Source organism: Chlamydotis macqueenii, chromosome 11 (assembly GCF_036417535.1).
Source record: "Chlamydotis macqueenii isolate bChlMac1 chromosome 11, bChlMac1.mat, whole genome shotgun sequence".
Lineage (NCBI taxonomy): Eukaryota > Metazoa > Chordata > Aves > Otidiformes > Otididae > Chlamydotis > Chlamydotis macqueenii.
In genome coordinates, this window is record NC_141566.1 from 7,106,863 (window position 1) to 7,126,617 (window position 19,755).

At 42.6% G+C, this 19,755-nt stretch overlaps 1 protein-coding gene across 2 annotated transcripts in view; it reads left to right on the forward strand.

Moving 5' to 3' along the window:
• The window catches only part of KIAA1210 (KIAA1210 ortholog), a 43,227-nt gene extending 30,977 nt beyond the window's left edge, over nucleotides 1-12,250 (forward strand). For both annotated transcript variants that reach the window (XM_086756652.1, XM_086756654.1), the window contains 6 exons: nucleotides 1,362-1,574; nucleotides 2,427-2,529; nucleotides 3,624-5,222; nucleotides 5,975-6,126; nucleotides 6,804-6,909; nucleotides 10,007-12,250. In XM_086756652.1, coding sequence (XP_086612778.1) covers nucleotides 1,362-1,574; nucleotides 2,427-2,529; nucleotides 3,624-5,222; nucleotides 5,975-6,126; nucleotides 6,804-6,909; nucleotides 10,007-10,179 — 2,346 coding nt within the window. In that variant the 3' untranslated portion in view covers nucleotides 10,180-12,250. The remainder of the gene's footprint in view (nucleotides 1-1,361; nucleotides 1,575-2,426; nucleotides 2,530-3,623; nucleotides 5,223-5,974; nucleotides 6,127-6,803; nucleotides 6,910-10,006) is intronic.
• Nucleotides 12,251-19,755: the final 7,505 nt, after the last annotated feature.

A 19,755-nucleotide genomic window follows, 5' to 3' on the forward strand; every position in this document is an offset into this window, starting at 1 on the left:
AAGAGGAGACACCAACTGTTAGTGCTCAGAGAAAAAAATGTCCTGAATCGTCCATGGTGTGGGGAATCTGCCATTTATGTACAGCAGTAGGTCAGATAGTAGCTTCAGGTGTTTTTATATTAAATAAGCACAACTATGATTTTATAACTAAAAGGCAGAAGAACTTGTATGTAGAAGCGAGTAACAAAGTTACTATTTTTGTAAGTTCTAGTGATCCTTACAGGTTCATCATTAATCTTGTAGGATTATAACAATAGTTAGCTTATTTGCTAGCCGTGTTCTTCTTTCTCTCTTTCACAATGTGTAAATTTTTCATGAGAAGGGTCTATATCTGTCATAAGACATTCTGTTGTGGTTTATTTCCAATCTAGGAACTAAAAAAATTCAATGGAGAATAAGGAAATTAATTTTAGCTACCTTAAACACAAAGCAATGTACCTAGACAATTTTTGTAGATCAGATGGGAAGATGCTTTCTTTATCTTTAAAACTTCATCAGCATACATGTTTTAAATGCTGTGTTGTATCCTAAGCTTAAACAAAACTGAAGTCTGAATGCCAAGCACAGTTAAATGGCTGTATTTCGCTTAGCTTTCTGGCCAAAGCCAAAATAGCAGGTATGTTATGAATGAAGTTTGTTTGGCGTGTCTGTGAAATTTTGCAAATGTTCCAGAAAGTCTGGTCTACATTTCAAAACAGTTACAAACCCAGTCAATCTGCATGTTCAGTGATTTCCATACAAACACTTTTGTAAACCCTATTTTTGATGGCATAATCTAAGGTTACTGCTGTTTAGTTCCCCAGAGCAGCATTGCTGCGAGGGTGAGATCCACATCACTGTCTGGAAGATGGTTCTGGGATACTTATTGGAGACAAGCATTTGATTTTTCTGAAAGAGTGGATATGAAAAGAGCAAAGCAGCTATGGTAACTTTCTCAGAAATAGGCATAATGAGGAGCAAGAATCCATGCTACTTTTGTGGCTTTTTAATAACCCATTTCTGCAATGTGTCACGTTACTGGGATGAAAAGGCAGCTATAAAAACTGCACCAGTGTCTCCTGCTGGTGCATGCATATATTGCAGATGATTTTCCAGATAAGAACTGGGAAGGGGACAGCTGAGGCTCTTGCTGTGGGAGAGAGAGAATCGGGTATTTCTCACTTTTGTGTTACATACAGCTGAGCACACAGAATTGAGTATTCTGTGCAGAGATGACATTAGGCATGCATCGTGAAGTGAGGATTTGTGTCCAAAAATACAGCCATTCCAGGCTTCTGCAATGGAGCGAGCTAGCAAAGGAATTGTTTCAGAGATGTGAGAAGTCAGAGCAAAATGTATAGTGACGTGTTTGTGTTTTACAGATACCTTCTGGAGCTTCCTCCAGGCCCATTAGTCCTTCATCCTCTGCTACGCTGGGGGCCCCCACCTCACGAGGCAGCAGCTTCCTTCCCATTGACTTCACCATCCCTGCCAGTCCCCTTGGTTGCCTGGACACCTCAGCAGCCAGGCACAGGATTGCCATAAACCCCCGGAAACAGAAAGGCTTTACCAACAAGAATCAGCAAACCCCCCAGGTAAGTGTGCAGAAGGAGATGGGTGTTAATTTTTAATTATTCTTTTAAATAATTTTCAGTTTTAAAGAAGCCTGAGTCTATTTTTACAATTTCAGATTAGCTTTACCTGAATTCTTTGTATGTCAAAGGAAAGGCTGAAAGACTTCGGGAAGGAATGTGGCTCTGCATGTGGGAAGTTAGGATGAGATGCTTCTCATCCTGGCTTTTGTGAAACATATTGTGAAGATGAAGTTCGCCAGATAGAAAAATTTGTTGAGCTGGAGTGTGACGGAAATAAGGAGTAATGCTTCTGTACCGTGTGTTCCCCTCTCCATCAGAGAATCGTGCACAAAAATCTGTCCTGGAGTTGGAAGTGCCCTGCCCTGAGAAAGGGGAGAGGGGGAGAAATCCAAGATGAGCATAATGCAGAATGAGGTTTTCTTGGAAACTGGAGCCCTACGGTATCTTTGCTGGATATTCTTTGTGCTGCAGCTGGCACAACTACAGTGCTGAAGGAGAAAAGCTAATTGTGGAGTATCAATCAGAGATACCAGAAGTGATGATAATATCTCTGGCTTAGTCTGTTCTATGCCACCAGGTAGCTTGGGTGATGTCTTAAAAACATACTTGTTCACTCAGAATATGTCAATCCCAGAATGTGTCAGATTCAAGAGAGATCAATGGGCTCATTGATCATTTTAAACATGACTGATTTCTAGGTTCTTAACTGGAATAGTACCTTACCCACAGTGTCGTTAAATTACAGGATGGGGGTTTATGTCTATGTTTTGAGTATTCATAAACATGCATGTGCATAGAATACAATTTTTGTGCATTGTTCTTTAATTAAGAGATCTTACTGTACCTCATTAGGTGGAACAGCTGGAAAATGAAGCTTGTGTTCCTCCAACTCCAGAAAAAAAGGGAAATTCAACAGAATTGCTTGAGAGTGACCAGCATAAAAGTGATTGGGAAGGTAATGCAGACTTACGTATTGCTGCTTTGGGTGCTCGAACTCTTCTGTATAAGGCTGACAGGACCTATTTGAACTGTAAGTCCTTTCAAACTAGGCATCTTTTGGTTTTATATCATAAAACCAATCGTGACTGCTAAAGTGTTATGATGGACAAAGTAATGTACTCCACTCAACACAGTGATGCTAAAATGGTGAACTCTGAGGGCAGCATTAAAAAATACATAAGGTTGAAGTACCGTCTTCGGAAGTACCTGTGCTACACAGTTTGCTAGAGCTCATTGATTGGGGATCCACGTTCCTTGAAACTCAGAAAAACCACAACCTCAGCATTATATGTTATGTGTGTAAGGTGACTTTCACTGGCTTCTCTTTACTAGATCTTCCTTTACCACCTCCTCCCTTATAATTTGAATAATAGCTAATTGCCAGTGGTAACACAATTGTAATTGTAGATTGTAAAAACAAATTGAATTTCTCCAAAACAGCACTGAAGACTTTTCTCTTTAGCACTGCATTACAAGTGCGCTGACTGATGGTAATGCCATAGCGTAGTGGGAATGTTGGCACTTTGTTGGCAGGGTAGACTCAGGACCTGATGCTGTCACACATCAGTTACTGCGTGCGCAGACTTATCTCAGCTACCCAGATGTTCAGCAGCCCTGCTGGAACTGCAGGAGGCAAAGCTACCTGACGCTGAGATGTTCTGCTTAAATACAGAAAATCCTCCAGATAATTCTAGACAGCGTTTCTAGACATATACATGAAGAAATATCTAGGGAAATCTGGCTAGTAGTCTTACAACTAGGGGTATGCACAGAAAATAAACAAACAGCAACTGATTTGGTACACCTTAAGCAGATAACAACTTTCAGTCATTCCCAGGATTAGGTGGGTTCAGACGGAAAACTGTATTAGCCTCCTCAGGAACAGCCCATTTTTAAATATGCTTTTAACAGCCTTATTTATTAGACAACGGTGGCCAGACATGGGGAACTCTTGCTAAATGACTGCACTATCTGGAATTGGATTACTGATACAGACGGTGCTTGAATTGTAACCTTTAAGTGCACACTCTTGTCCTCTGTTTAATATAGGACTGTCAGCCCGAGTGGGGCGTTGTGCAAAGGGAGGCAGTTCTAAGGAGACACTGGGTGTAAAAAGTCCCGCTGATGCTGCCCACAACTCTCATGATTCCACGCTTGTGGCAGAAGACTCTTGTGCTTCGCTGCAAGAGGACACATGCCTTCCAGACATGGACGATCACTATCAAGCAGCTGCACCTCTTCTGAGACCTGAGCCTTTGTCAGTGAACCTGGAGGAACACCACAGTGCAAAAGTGTCATACTGTTCAGATGAGTCTGCTGATGAATTGAAATTACATCAGCAAAATACCAACACTGAAGTATCTGCACCTCCAAAATTGCAAGAAATTGAAGGAGAAGCTGTTTTGTTTCCAGACACACTAGCAGCTGACTTGTTTAGCAATAGTGTGGAAAGAGAGGGCGTACATATATTGGCAGATGTTGCACAAAGGTCCTCAGTAAATTCTGTGGACCCAAACACCAAAGACCAGGAAAAGGGGGATCCACTGTTTATTGGCAAAGTAGAAGCCTGCTTGGGTACTATTAAGAGCCGTTCCAACCATGTTGTCTCAGATACTGCACCAAGCACTTCACAGGTTGCGGTAGCTGATTCAGCGTTGTCTTCTGACATCAAGACAGTGGCTGTTCTGAAGCCTGAAAACAGTTCAGTAACAACAAACGACAAAGAAACTTGTGAAATAATGGAATTTCAGTCATCAAAAGGAAATGCAGAAAAAAAAATAGACACCATTGCATCTGTCTCAGAAGCAGGTTGTGTGCTACCTCCCAGTAAATTGGAAGCATGTTTTAAAGCAGAAACCGTTTCTGTCTCAAAGGGTAACCAAGGCAGTCAACAGGCCAACACATCATACATTTCTGAAAAACTTTCCATTGGATGTCTTGCCTCTTCAAGTTTGGCTGGCTTGAAGAGTAATATCTCTTCCAATGATGACAGTAAGGAGTACCAGATAAGCAGTACAGCTTCTCACAGAAAAATGGTGGAAGACAGTAAATCTTCAGATGCAAATGTAAAAAGTCCACTGAAGACTGCTTCTGCTAAACCAGTCAGATTTACCATTGCACCAGCATGGCAAAGATCTCTCTCAGGGGGTTCGAATTCAAAGGAAGATTCCTATACCAGAAGTTCCCCAACATCCCCTATAAGACCAGAGTTGTTTGAAGGAATGACAAAAGAACACACACGTTTTGATGCAGTCATCCAGGAATCAGCAAAAGCCGACTCAGATAGATTTGATCGAGATTGTAAGGACAGTGATTTGCATTTCACTTCTTCTATGGAGTGGGCTGACCATGAAGCACAAAATGTTGAAAACCCGTTTGGGGTCAGACTAAGGAGAACATCTTCGTTACTAAAATACCAGAATGAAAGCCGTGCTGAATCTCCAAAGCTAATCCCCTCAGCTCTTCCCACTGCTGCTTCTGCTTCAGTCAAAGAGGATCAGAAATCGATGGGCACCGGGAAGCCACCTCCTGGCCTTCCTGTCGACACAAAATCATTTGTTAAAAAACAAGATCTCCTAGAAGACAAAAATCCTCCCAAGAGAAGATCAGAAGAAATGGCAAAGAAGCAAAATGGTCATAAACCTCCAGGTATTTACACTGTATTTTTATCCAAACATTGTAGAAAACAGTGGTCGTGTAAGAACGTGGAAAGAGTGTCAAACAAAAGATAAAAATCTTGACTGGACCAAATTCAGCCTTTAGTTCATCAGCATCATAATTTAATTGGCTTGATGATTTGGCCAGTCAAGAGAATTCTTGGCTTATCTTAATGAGGGGTGTGTTCCAGCAAGAATAACAACAGGGTAATAGCTTAAGGGCCTCTGAAACATTTCTAGTACAATCTACTTGTGCACATAGTTGGAGTTTCAACACAGCTTTTTAAAACTTGCTGTTGTTTTGTAGTTAATTTTCCAGACTGCAGCAGCTTAAACCTTAACTAGGAGTTGCATTATATATAATTATTTTTTTTTTCTACAATCACTTAATTTAAAATATTGTAAAAGTGAAAAGGCAGCTGTATTTTACTGCCTACATAAAAAAAAAAGGTTATCATACTCATTTAATCTGCAATGTAAGGATGTTTTTTCAGAGGCAAAATCCAGTTCACAATGATCTCAGTGGGAGTTCTGCCATTGACTTAAATGGAAGCAGAGTCAGGTCAAAAACTCTAGAACAAATAGAAAAACAGTTATTGCAAAGAACAAAATCATCAGGGAAGGTAATTTTATCTCCAGTGTTCAAAGGGTATTACAGATGCTGAAGGATTTTAAACACGAAACACTAACTTTAGACTGACTTGACCTAAATCCCTTCTTTACTTAAAAAATGCTTCTTTTTAGAAAAAGTCTCCTCTCCACATTTGGAAACTGCTTCCTCTGAACCAGCTTGGGTCTCCATGGCAAAACTAAAACAAAAGGGTTTCCAGGACCACCCTCTTGCCAAAGAACGTAAAGCTGAAGACAAAGCTTTGACCAAAGTGGATCAAGAGGAGGTAGAGTACCAACTAATGTTGCATGGATGTGAATCCTGCACCAGATTGCCTGGGTACTTTTGCAAACTGTTCAATGTCATCTTCACGGGAGGTGCATTGTGAGTACTACTCAAAGAGAGATTTTTCAGGACTGGCCTCTAAAATACATTGAGACAGACAACTGCTGCAAGTGAGCGAACGCATGTGTGACTATACTGTCACTGTGATTAGTTTAAGAGCTGGATCCTCCTGTATGTTCCTTTGCACTACTCAAACCTGAAACTTTTCAGAGCTTGCCTTTTGCCCAGAATGTATTTATGTAGCCCAAGATCTGCTTTGAGTTGCACTAGCTTCCTCACTGGTAGTGACCTACACACTGCATTCACTGCTCTGCTCTGGAGTTTTGCTTTTTCACTGACTTGCACAAATCTCTTGTGCAGCTTGGGCAAGTTCTTCAATTCCCCATCTGTGGGAGAGAGAGGATAACTTGCCTGCATGTGAAATAACCCTGTATTTGTAGCAGCTGTCTTCCTTTTTGCCTTCTCCCTCCCACAGCATGTTGTCAGCCTTCCTTGTCTGGCTTTTGCTGCATTCCCACAGTCAGGTTTAGAGATGTTACCAGGGGAGCTTTATGACTGCCAGCAGCTAGTGGGTTTCTTAGTTGTATTGTTCTCTTCTCTTCTCTCCTCCTTTTGTAGCAAGGGATCTGTGCTAGTGAGAACACGCTGAAGAAGAATATGCCTTCCAGCTTGAGCTCTCAGGACAAGAAAATGCAAGTGAAGACCAGTATGTCTGCTGCAGCAGGTATTCTCTTTCTTTACATCTTTATACAGTGGCCACAGTTTACACCAGTAAGTGATGTGGGTGGCAGGTAATGGGAGGAGACAGCTACCTTTTTGATAATCAGCACACTCTATATAAGGCCTGTTCAGGCTATCGTTTGTGTATAAGTCAATGTATTGGCTTGCTCACTCAGCAGAGAAAGCAAGTGAGGAACCTTTGTCTCCTCTGCCAGTTCATGGAATGGCATATCAACAGTGTGGTGATTTATTACTGGCAAAGGTTATTATGAAAGAATAGCAGTTGAAGTTGGAGGGCATCCAGAAGAGAGCAGCAAAAAAGGTCAGGTCTTCTAGACCTCCAGTCAGCCAGGAAATACTGATGGGAGTGGAGTTGTTTAGTCTAGAGAAGACAACTTAATTTGCTGCAGAGGACAAGACTAGTCTTTGTGCCCTATATGAGCTGAAAATGCACCAGGGGAGATTTAGCTTACACATTAGGAAATATTTTCAAACAGTGAGAGTGGTGAAGTGCAGAATAGCATAGATTGCCTACAGAGTGTGTGCAGTTTCCATTGCTGGATGTGTTAAATAAACACGTATCAAGAATAATTTAGGTAGAGTCAGTTCCACCCTCGGGTGAACACAGAGGCTAGATGGCCCCTCTCCTGCCCTCTTAGCTGTGATTCTCTATAAGAAAGATGCAGGGGAAGAGTGTGACTCAGACATCGTGACTCACATACCTCTTCCAAGGCTACTACTGGGCTGCGGCTTATCCCTCCCTGCTTACTCAGTGTGGTGCCAAACCTCAGAGACACGCTCCAGCGAGATACAGATAAGCCAGTTCTTCAGCCCTAAGAGCATGTTGTGCTAGCTGAAAGCTATTGATTTCAGATACTGCCTGGGAAGATAAGAAATGCCCCACTGTCAGAGCAGTGGCTTTTCCGTTCCACGTTCCTGCTGCTGACACTGTCAGTAAGAGATGCTGTCTAGAAGAGAGCACAAGCACCCGGCCACTTTTCCCTTATTATCCACCAGCATCCAGAATTGTTGTGTTAGAGATATTAGGGGGTATCTCTGTGCTTGCTCCCTGTAGTAGTTGTTTAGGAAATGTTCAGCACTGTCAGCACATGAGTAGGAAATTGGGAATCCCAAATGTAAACTCTCGTCTTCTCTGATTTGGATCCCATTAGTGTAGCCAGCAATTTGTTAGTTGACGGTGCTGGTGGTGGAAAGGACATAGATTTAATATCCAGAGGAGTTATGAGTTTGAATCATACTTTTTGGTTTATATTAACTGTTAGCAGTTTTCTTGATGGATGGGTGAGGTTTTCTGTGCAATGCATACATCCAGCACACAACAGCAAGAGCCAGGGCAGCTCAAGGTCAGTTAAGTTTGGAAGAGAATTCCAAGAAATCAGATCCTTACTTTACTGTTCTGTTACTGCTGCGTGGCAGCGTGCTGCAGCCCATGTCATAACCAAGGGAAGGTTACTTAGCTTGCCTCTTTTGTCTTCCACTTCACCCTAAGCGTGATGAGGTTTGTCCCAAAGCCTGGCTTCCCTCAAATAGGCATGAGCCGCTGTTCTGGGGTTTTGTTTTACCTTGCGCTGTTGAGAGCATGCAAAGTGCTTTAGACTGGCTTTTGCTTATTACAAAGAAGGAAGTCTCCCATAATGTGAAAATTCATTTCCAAAATGAAGATTTCCCTAACAATTAAGCTCCTACATCACCTTAGATACTTCTGAAAAATGTGCTGTGTATGTAGAGCTGCAGCCTGTTTTTAATGGGTAGTATTCTTCCTGCAGTATTCCTAAGAATAGCTTGCCTCCTGCAAGAAGAACTACCAACGAGCCAGAATTTTTAAAAGACCAGAGACTTGAGTGGAGATAGGGAACAACTTTTGCTTCGCTCAGGAGTGTGACTGATGGAGCTGATGGACGTTTTCCATTGATTTCAGTGCAAGCAAGATCAAGCTTCTTGTACTTAGCATTGCTTAAGTCCCCCATGTGGCCTCTGTTCTTATGCTGGAGCACAGCAGTCTCATGATGCCTGCCACATGCCACGCACAGACGAATCAAGTATGAGGAGAAGTTTGAATTTTCTCAGTTTGGCTTACACACAATATTGCCTGGGTTGAAATGGATGGAGAGAGCACGATATTGAAAGACTTTTGAGCCATGTTTCCGGAAATGAGAACTGTAACTGTTCAGAGCTGCATTCTGTGAAGCCCCATTCCAGGCTATCTGTCTGAAGACATTAATCTTGAAAATTTTCAAACAAGGTGAATGGAGGAGATCTTTTCTAAATAGTAATTCAAAACCATAGAAGGAGTAGTATCTGTATTCTTCCATCCTTGGTGAGGATGACAGGCTTGTGTTAGGCTGCGTGAAAAGGAACACCTGGCCCCACTGGAATCCCACCATCTTGGCATACGAGCCCAAGAACATAAAGCACTGGTTTGATCCCTACCTAGAATTAATAATATTGCTGGAACAGTATTTGTGCCAGCAGTGAAGACTGAAAAAAAAAATCTTTAAGACTTCTCAGTTGAAAAACATATACCAGTTACTTTTAACTGCACAGGAAGCCTGGGGTGATCCTTGCCCTGTAGATATTTTGTTTCCATTTTCCTGCATACTTAGGAGTCTTATTCCTAGATTTTCTTGCACTCACAGAGCAGAATAAGCCTGTGGAATTCCTTGCTGTGCAATGTCATGGCAATTAAGAGTTTGAAAAGATTAAGAAATGAGTTACCCAAGAATATGAGTTATGAAAATACCTGGGGCTATAGTCGCCACATGCTTGAAGAATTTTGAAAAACTTCATTTATTGGGGCTTAGACACTTGCTATTGGGACTGAGGAGAAGATTCTTTTATGGGCAGATTATTCACTAACAGCTTGGTATCAATTTTTCCATTGCAATAGCTAGTCCTCATCATTGTAGCTGGAGCAGATAGTGCTAGCAGTACCCAGTTTAACAACTCCTCTGATTTATTTTTGAGTCACAAACATTCTGGACTGTTAAAGCAATTGCTTTAGAGAGAAGGAAATATTCACAGAAATTGAGTTTTCAACTCTCTAGCCATCTGATGAATGATGGATATCTTCTTGTTAGCAGGTAAATTTGGACCTGTTGCTCAGGAAGCATCTGTGATTTCTGCTGTGGAAAAGGAAGCAAGACAATCCTCTAACCTGCCAATGACACCGTGCAGCCCTGCTGAACCACCGTGGCTGTCCCTGGCCAAGAAGAAAGCCAAAGCGTGGAGTGAAATGCCCCAGATTGTACAGTAGCGAATGACACCAGCACCCTTCTTTGTATTGCCAATAGCTGCGTTAACTCCATTTAGTCACTTCTTTACTGTGACCATTTTTTGAGAAATAAGAGCCTTAAAACTTTTGATCAGACTGTTGTATGTAAATACACAATGAAGAAATGCCATCGCAGGCTTAATTTGAAGTATTAGGAAGCTGAGCATTTCCTACTACCAGATACTAGGAAAACTTGATCAATCTGTTATATCCTTACAGATTTGACAGTGGTGTTCTAAGAAGACATGCTTCAGGCTTCTGAAACATTTCACTTGCAAAATATGTTTTTAAAGTTTCCACAGACCATACAGTATTTTTTTGCAGTGTGGCTTTGGCTAAGAAATTAATGTATGCTATAAAATGGATATGACGCTGGGCACCGACGCATCATGAGTCATGGGCATTGATGTCATCACACTTTTTTCTCTAATGCTCCGGGATGGGCAGTCTGACTGTGCTTCTGATTGCTAATGAATCTGGTTTGTCATAGCTATAGGATCTAAATAGCACTGTCAGTTGGAGTAGTTCTGGCTTTTGGGTGGTTCGAAGTCACAATGCTCTGAGTCTTGTGCTTTGCTCGTTGATTCCTGCTGGAATGGCCCAGAGCTACACACCTTCTGCTCTCTCCCATGCACTAGAAACTCACCACACTGTAGTATATACTCTGCTTTTGGTTACATCTTTGGAAATCTGGGATAGTTTGGGCATTCTACCAAAAACCCAAGTCCTTTCTTTAGTTATGGCAGGTAGCGATTTATTTTCTGTGAGTTTCCTCAGCCCATTGTCTCTCTTAAAGAGTGTGTTGGGAATGGGAACTATTTGCTTCCTAGAAGGTGGCATCTTGTTTTCAACAAATGCCACTCTACTCTCCATGGTCATATGGATGAGTATTTAGTCAGGTGTATTTAATATTAGTGATAAAAAGGGCATCTCCTTTCCTCCTTGCCTCATCAGTCTTTAACCAGTAACTCAAGATCAGTCTAAGAGTGTGCAGCTGGGAAAGGATTATTCTCTCAGGGCCTGGCCTTGTAAGTCACTTAAACTGACAGAAGTTTTGCTATTGCCTGTGAAGGAAGCAGACATTTGAAAAAGAAGCTTTGGTTAAGTGATGTCAGTGGCTGAAGTGGCAGCGGCACTTACCGGTCCTTTTCGCTTTTTGCAGCATTGCACATTTATGTGGTTCTTGTTTACAGTCAATGCAAAATCTGAAGTCTGACTTGGCTGATGGACAGTTCTTAGCTGGAAAGTTGATAAGTGTTTTTAAGGAAAATATTATCTATTGATAAGTTTAACTGCAAAATGACAAATTTGGTTTCAGATCAGCTCATTAGCAAGATTTAATCTTCCAGTCCTGGCCTGAATTTAATATGTAGCTCTTGCAATTTGAAAACAGTATTAATGAGGAGCTAGACTGTGAATTTTTTTTATATAGGTGAAAACTTACCCAAGTAGGCTCACTGAAGCTATAGATACTGCTTATTTTGTATTAACACCAGGAAGAGTAAGAGTTTCTCCTTGGCTTGGTTGTCCGTGCCTATTTTACTACTTGTTTTTCTCTATTTTAGGAAGCATATCTCCTCTTACAAAGAACTGAAACATTTGTATTTCTTGGAAACTTTTGACCGTACTGTAAAAGAACATACCTGGCTTTGATTCCTGAAGTTTTGTACAGCTGCCATCCCATCACAAGCTTACTGACCCTGTGTAAAATACCTGCATTTCTAGATTCAGCAAACACTCCTCTCTTTTATTAGTGTGGATTGTGATCCTTCACCCAAAGTACTGCAAATGATGCTATAATCTCTCTTTCCCTGTGTTTGCTTTTGATCTTAATATTGTTTCTGTCTTTTATGTTTGGTATGTATATATGTTTTTGTAATCCTTGTCTTGAAGGAACCCCTTTTGTATTCCATTCCCGTATTTGGTTTACGATTAAATGCTGTTGCCAGTGATGATGATATAATTCCTGGGACAAGAGGAGTGATAGATGGTCCTCATTCATTAAGGAAAGAAATGAAAAAAAGGTCTTTGGTCAATACAGACTCAAACTGCATAGAGCTTGTTTTGAGGTGATTTTTTGTGGCCTAGGACTGATCAACACAGCTGGTCAGACTAATGAACTTTTCTAAATCTAGCTGTTTAAAAGTTTAAAACATCACCAGAGAGCTGGTGGCTCTCCTTTCGCTCTGGAGTTACTGCTCCCTCAGTACAGGGTTGGCCTGAAGGCTGGCCCTTGCGCTTGCAGGAAGCATGTAAATGCTGGTTTCGGTGTGTTCAGGTATTGCCAGCCAGCTGCTGGAAGATGTTTTGAGGTCACTTTAAAAAAAAAGAAGAAAAACATATGAGGATCGTGTGATGTTACATTTGAAATGTACTTGCCTTCTGGATTTCTGAAATTAATGTTTTCAAGTTTCTCTGCAACCAAGAGAACAAAGAGCAGGTAGAGAAAAAATTAAACCCAAGTCTCATGTAATCACAAGAGTTTAGAAGATGAGTTTTAAGATAACCATTGAACTATCAGTGATTTATTGATGCATTTGTAGAAGTTGGTAGCTCTATTAGCATGGCTTTGGTTTCCTGGTGTCCCAGTGTAGTTTTTAGGTGTTCGATCAGTGCAAATAACTAACGTAATAAGCTTGTTTCGGGTGATTATTTCTAGACAGTCACTGTCTTTGAAAATAAGCCATCTTGAAGCTCCGAGTTCATTGCAGAATGTCATTGTGAGGTTTCTATGGCTCAGGATCTTCAGCGGAGGATGCAGAAAACTGTCCCTGAGGTTCCCTGTGCCCAGTGCAGCGGCTGGGCTGGTGCTGCTGTGTGACTGCAGAGGGTGCTAGTGCCATCCCTGAGGAGCCCGGGAGGCTTCTCCGTGTGACAGAGGGCAGGTTGCAGTGTGCATTTGTACCTGCACTACTACAGTAAGGAGACTGGAGGCTTTTGTTAATGCAGAGAATTAGGCATTATTCCATTAATGCGGAGAGGTCTGAAAGAGAGATGTATTTCTGTTTGTGATTTGGTGGAGGGTTTGGAGCTGTAAAGTACGGGAAAAAACCTTTTACCTTGTTGTTACAAGATGCCCCTGAGAATTGGTGACGATGATGGGGAAAGGTGGGTTAGCAGTGAATTCAGTCCTGCAGTGGGGCCATGCAGGAGGATAAGTGAACATCTCCAAAAAGAGCATTTTAACTCTGCTGCTTACAACAACTGCTGCCTGGCTAGAGGCTGATCTTCATCCCAGCCAGGTGTAGAAGCTGATGATTTTCCAGAAGATACTAGAGAGTCAAAAGAACAACTTGGCATGCACCTAGCTGTAGATTATGGAGATTCCTTCTGCTGTAACAGTGAGCTGTAAAGAATTAGGCTAGAAGAGAGTCTGTTATGTTATCATCCAGCTAGGAACTACTTGTAATTAAGTGAGTTTGTGGATAAGAGGGAATGAGTCAGTTTAAATGAGGGAAAATGACTCCAAAATTTCCAAAGCTACGCACTTCTGCTCTAGCACAGCTCTGACAACAATTTTGTTACAAGAATCTTGTGTATACCGCTCCTTAAATAGACCCAAAGAATAAATTCTAAAATTCAGATATAACTGAGGAGGATATAACTCATTTCAGTTACCATACTTAGAAGGAAAGTCTTAGAATAGTGAGGAAGGACCAACCATATTGAAAACACTAAACACTAGCCCTGTTTAAATTAGAAAGTTTGGCTAGAGAGGCCCCCCCAAAACTAGTGTTACATTATGTCTTTTTAAGTGCTGTAGTCTAAAGTATTAAATGCAATTTGTTTTGAGGTATTACAGCAGAAGTCCTCAGCTTAGAAAAGCTGTAATTCCTGAGTTTGTGCCACCTGCTCTGTTAAGTGCTTTTGAGATCAATACAGGAAGGGTATCAGCCTGTGAAGGTACTTTGTCCTCTAGAACTGCTGCTGGAGGGTGATGTATCTGAAGGATGCTCATAATGAGAGATGTGATTAGCAGCCTAATAAATAAGGCAAATGTCTGTCTCTGTCTTTTCCTCTGGTGTGTGTTAGCCTATTGTCGTAGTTCAGCCCCAACGGGGACCAGACTACGCAGTCTCTCTCTCACTCCCCCCGCTCTCCGAGAGAATAGGAGGAGATTTGACAAACAAAAGAAAACCAGGAAAAAAAACCAAACACGCCGGTTGAGATTGAACAAAAAGTAAATTTAACAGTAATGACAGAAGAAAACAAGAGAGTGATGGAACACAAATACAGTACAATAGCTCACAACAGATCTCCACATCCAGTCTCTTCCAACTAGCAGGGCCTCCCTTCAGCACCCTCCTCACTTATATACTGAGCATGATGTCAGATGGGATGGAATAGCCCTTTGGCTAATTTGGGTAAATTAACCCCAGCTGTTAGCTAATTAGTTAACTATCCCAGCCATAGGGGCTACCAGCTTCAGTTCTCCACCCAGCTCAGGTAAATATTAACTCTATCCTGGCCAGAACCAGGACACCTATCTACATTTTTTGTTAGAGATTTATCTTGGTTATAAGATTTGACAAACTTATGTCATCAACCGTCACCAAAATGGTAGTAATGGTGACGTGGAACCTCTCATATTTGAGGAATCCGAGCATCTGTTTAGGATTCTGACCTTGATTTCTTGCTTGCTGTAGTTGTTGCATTCTGTCTCTTCTGTGTTGTCAGGAAGTATTGCACCCAAAGCATCAATATTTGTTACAGGCTATTGTTAGTCCTGGGTTAGTTCTTGGTGCAGAGGTTGACTGAAACTTGTGTTTTTCATTTAAAATGTTTTTTAATGTCTTTTATGGAAGTAGGCAGGTGAAATAAACTGTAAATTCTGAACTTGGACCACAAAACCGTGCATCTGCCCAGAACAAAAAGGTTGCTTGGGTATTTCCAGCTGGATGGATGAAGGGGCACGGCTGGATGAAGGTGAATGACTGGGGAAGAATGACAGTTCAAGCTGGGAAACAAAAGGCTTAGAGTGGGAAGCTGCAATTCAGGTTACTCTTCCAGAGTGGGATGTGTCTAAGCCCCAGGAGAGGTATTGAAAGTTAGCGAAGCTCTGCATGCATCTCTTCTCTCTGCCCATGAGGAAGCAGAACTTCCTATGTTCTTCTAAATGGGTGGAAATACATCAGAGATGACCACTGCCATCTGCGGCTTTTTTTTCTTTTTTTCTTTCATTTGTTGCAGTCCATGCATTTCCACTCTATTTGGTTCAGAAGAGGTAAGGCTTTGTTCCCAGACCTCATTCATTATTCTGACCCACCTGAAGCAGGTGAGCACCTTGACTGCACCGCAAGTCAAAGCATGTTGTGACGTGCTGCTTGCGTCCACAGCAGTGCAGCACTTTAAATGGAAGTGCTGGATGACCTGTGTGTTAAAACGCAGCTTCTCAGAAGTGAACTAAAGCCAGTTTGGCACCTTCCCCTAACTTGAGGGGCAGATTATTGGCTATAGAAAATGTGAGATACTATTATTATTCTTATTGTGCTAGGAGGGATTTAAAAATACAGTTTCAATAGCTGTTTATTTTTTTGGAGGCAGTTAAAAGAAGAAAAATCTAGAGGCAGATTATCTAAACAGGATTATTAACTGTCAATTCTTAGGCTGATCTACAAACCAGGTTAGGTTAGTCACCAAACAAGAACCAGGTGTGGAAATGGCTGAGATGTGGAGTATTTCATTGATACAGTTTTGTATGGTGTAGAAATGAAAAGGCAACAAGAAGGGATTGACTGCCATAAATAACCTAAACAGAAAAGATTGTTTGATACCTGAAACTCTCGTTCCAGGCTTTCTTCTATCTGCCTCTCTTAAAAAGAAAAAAAAAACATAGCTTCTCTCTAAGTATTCTTTCTTTTCCTGTGTGGGATCAAACTCTTTTTACTTAACCTGTTTTGTAGACAGCCATATTTTACAGAAATCTAATGAAAAGCTGACAAGTCCAAGATCCCATACCTGTCAATACTGGCAACACTGTCTTGTTCAAAGTTCACTTTGTTAAGCTAATACTTCAGTACATTTTCCCTATTACACCATTCTGGCTCCAAATTAGTTTTGATTTCCAGGTATTTTTCCAACAGAAGGGTGAGGTTGATTACTTTAAAATTAGAAGCTTTCCTCGTTACCCAGGAATATGTTTCTGTGGCACTGAGGTAGATTTTTCCAAATTAGACAGCAAGTTCATTGGGAAAGGGTCGAAGTCCTGGGGCTGTGTTGTGTTTCCATAGATTTTAAATTACATGCAGCAGCCTTCCCTAATGATGTCATTGGCACCGTTGGGAGCTAACAAAGCAGGAGGAGATGTTGCTGGCTGACTCCTAGCGAGTGCGTCATTCCTGCTGTGCTAAATACCTGCGTCACTGGTGCTGTGGGCAAGTGGAGTAAAGTGACAGGCATTGAGGAGTGATGGAGGGGTGATGTGCCCCCCAAAGGTGCAGCGTTTTACTAGTTGTGCATGTGGGATGAAATAACTTTACCGCACTTCGTGAGCTGTGGAAGTATGCTTTAATCATACAGGAGGAAATAAAATGACTTTTCTGTCACAGCTAGATGTCCAAATTAGGATATATCTGCATTCAGCTACAGCTGTGTTTTAAACACAAGAGGCATTTACTCAGTTTGGATCCTGAACTGTACGTATTTCAAAGAGGAGGAATATACATCTGTTTTAGTAAAGCATTTCATTGCTAAAGGGAGTTCTACCCAGAGATGAGCGACCTGATCTCTATTTGCATGAAAGGAAATCAGAACAGAGCCTCATTTTACGGTGGGTTGTTTTTTTCCATTTTGACAGGACATTCTATTACATAAGCATTCTTAGTGTTATGATACCTTATAAAAATAACTGTCTCCTTACTTTACATTGTTTATAAAATAACTGCTTTGGCTGTGAGAAGTACCACATGTTGTGGTAGAATAATAACCGAGAATATGTACATTGGATGTAAAATGCTAGAAGAATCAACATTGCTTTTTACTTGCTATTTATTTAATAGTTTCAGAGCATGACTTGCTACTAAAGCCCAAATTCTGCAAAGTACTCTGGCATGGATCAGTGTGGGCTGGGGCTGGGACTGACTGTGTGTGGCCTGTTGAAAGGCAGACTACTGGTCTCGTCCTGTTCTTGGCTGGCCGCACTTGGAAATTGGATCTGGTGCCTTTTAAGAGATGTTTAAGCAAAACGAAACAAAATCTTTCAGGAATGTGCATGATTTTTTTGATAATCAATCATGTAATGCAAATTCAAGCAATATAACTTGGGGGTTAAAATGGCGTGTGCTGCTGTGACAAAGCGTAATGTTGCCATCTCGAATCCAACCGCCCTTGGATGGGGGGAGAGTTGGGTGTTCCCACTCGCTCCTGGGAGTCCAAGTCTGGTGACCAGGTTGGTGTGGCTCTGGGGCTGTGATCAGTCCAACACCTCTAGGAGATGAGCTTGGCTTAGACGTGCTGGGCGTGAAGGTCTTCACTTACTCCTAGGTAATGCACCCCCAAATGGTGTTCTCTGAAGGATCTGATGACGTCAGTCAGAAGTCCCAAGCAAATTCGTCTTCCCTAACGCCAAATTTGATAAGTCACTTCCTCAAGTCTTTAAATCCAAATGAAGATTAGCTGCTCCACGCAGCGTGCTTGCATCCGTGCCAGCAGGCACCCTGCTCTACAGTACATTTTGCTTTACTTCCAGACAGAAGCTCCCTACTGTGAGGCAGCAAGAGAAATGTTTGTGCAGCTTCAGTTTAGGGACTGTCATGAGTGAGCTGCTGCCTGGCACTGTCCAGACGTGATCTCTAGTGCCTTTCACAGTGCGTTCGATTTAGTTCAGTGGGTTTATAAAATCACAGACTGGTTAGAGTTGGAATGGACCTTTAAAGGTCATCCAGTCCAACCCCCCTGCGAGGAGCAGGGACATCTCCAACCAGATCAGGTTGCTCAGAGCCCCGTCCAACCTGGCCTGGAACGTTTCCAGGGATGGAGCATCAACCACCTCTCTGGGCAACCTATGCCAATGCCTCATCACCTTCATTGTAAATTTTGTTTTCCTTCCATGTAGTCTAAATCTACCTTCTTTTATGTTGCCTACAGCACAGGTGGCCTTATGGCTGCATGCCACTGAGTTCGCCCAATACATTCGGTTCAGATGTAGCGACAGTTTCATTTGCTATTTCACCGAAGTCACTGGAATTGACTGGAACTGGGCGAGAATGTAGTTTGTTAATGCTGGTTTATATCTTATTCCATCCTTATTCCTACGATTTCTCCTTTGAAGGTGGTGGCTCAAAAGTGAGATGATACAGACGTACTGCCATGACTGATTCATTTTTAGAGCGTGCCACTCCTTTAGAAAGACAGTTTGTATCCCTGGAAAGCTAACGGCATAGCAAAGGGAGCTGGGATGGAGCAGTGGGATGCCAGGACCCCTCTGTGGACACTTCAGGTGTGCCAGAGCCCATTCCCCTCCCTGCTTCACCTTCTCTGCCCTGGCCAGCGGTGCTGAAACCTGATTTGGGTGCAATGGGGTGAACGGGGGGGTTGGCACATCCAGCCCTGCGCCGGGGGCTGCTGTGGGTACCAGAGTCGCACAGTCTGAGCCAGCCTGGAGCTCCGCTGCTGCGGGAGGGTGGCCGTGTCTGCGCTCACTGGGTGCCGCTCAGGCTCTCCCCGGCTGGGATCACCGGCTCGGTTTCCTGCGGGTGCTCGGCAGGCAGCTGCTGTCTCGCAGGCGCGGAGCCTTGACGTTTATTTACTCTCCTCTAGTGTTTCCCTTGCTGATGTAACCAAGGCCATTGCATAATAACCCGGTGCTCTAAATGAGTTTCACATCGCTTTTACCACGTGAAAGAAGTTCAGCCAGCAACGCTGGTGGTGTGCAGAGCCAGAGCTGCTGGAACAGCTGATTTCTCTGCCTTGGACAGGCAGCTTGTCAGTGCTCTCACTCTGTTTAATACTGGGAATTCAGAAGCATATTTTGTATTGACTGAGCAGATAAAACCAACAATTTTCCAGACAGAACTGCTACTTCTGCTAGACTTTTGCATTTGTTTTTATTAACAGTATGGGTCTGTAACCACAGCACTGCAGCAAAGAGTTTTTCTTTCAGGGAGTGACAACAACAGACTTGATGCAATTTTCCAAAGAGATGTAAAATAACAAGAAGGATTTCAGTGCTAAGCGGCACTTTGGGCTTTTGTTCTGGTTTTGTTAGTGAGGGGGGGGCCTAAGGTGGCAGCTTCTGTAGGAAACTCCTAGAAGTCGCTCCCCTTTGTTCAGTGGACTCGGCCGGGCCTAGGGAGGACCCGCTGCTGGCCAAGGCCGAGCCAATTGGTAGCAGAATGTCCCGTGATAACGCCTCTGCGATAATGTATTTCAGTGGGGGAAAACAGGAAAAAAAGGAGGAGAAGATGTGAAGCAGCTGAGTGGGGGGCAGAGAGGGGGAGGCGCGAGCCTCATGGGCCTTGCAGGCCTCACCCTCTGGCCTCCCGCTGGGCAGCCGACTGGGCCCAACTCGGCCCGGCCCGGCTGCAAGAAGTGGAGAGGAGATGAGAAGTGAATAAGATG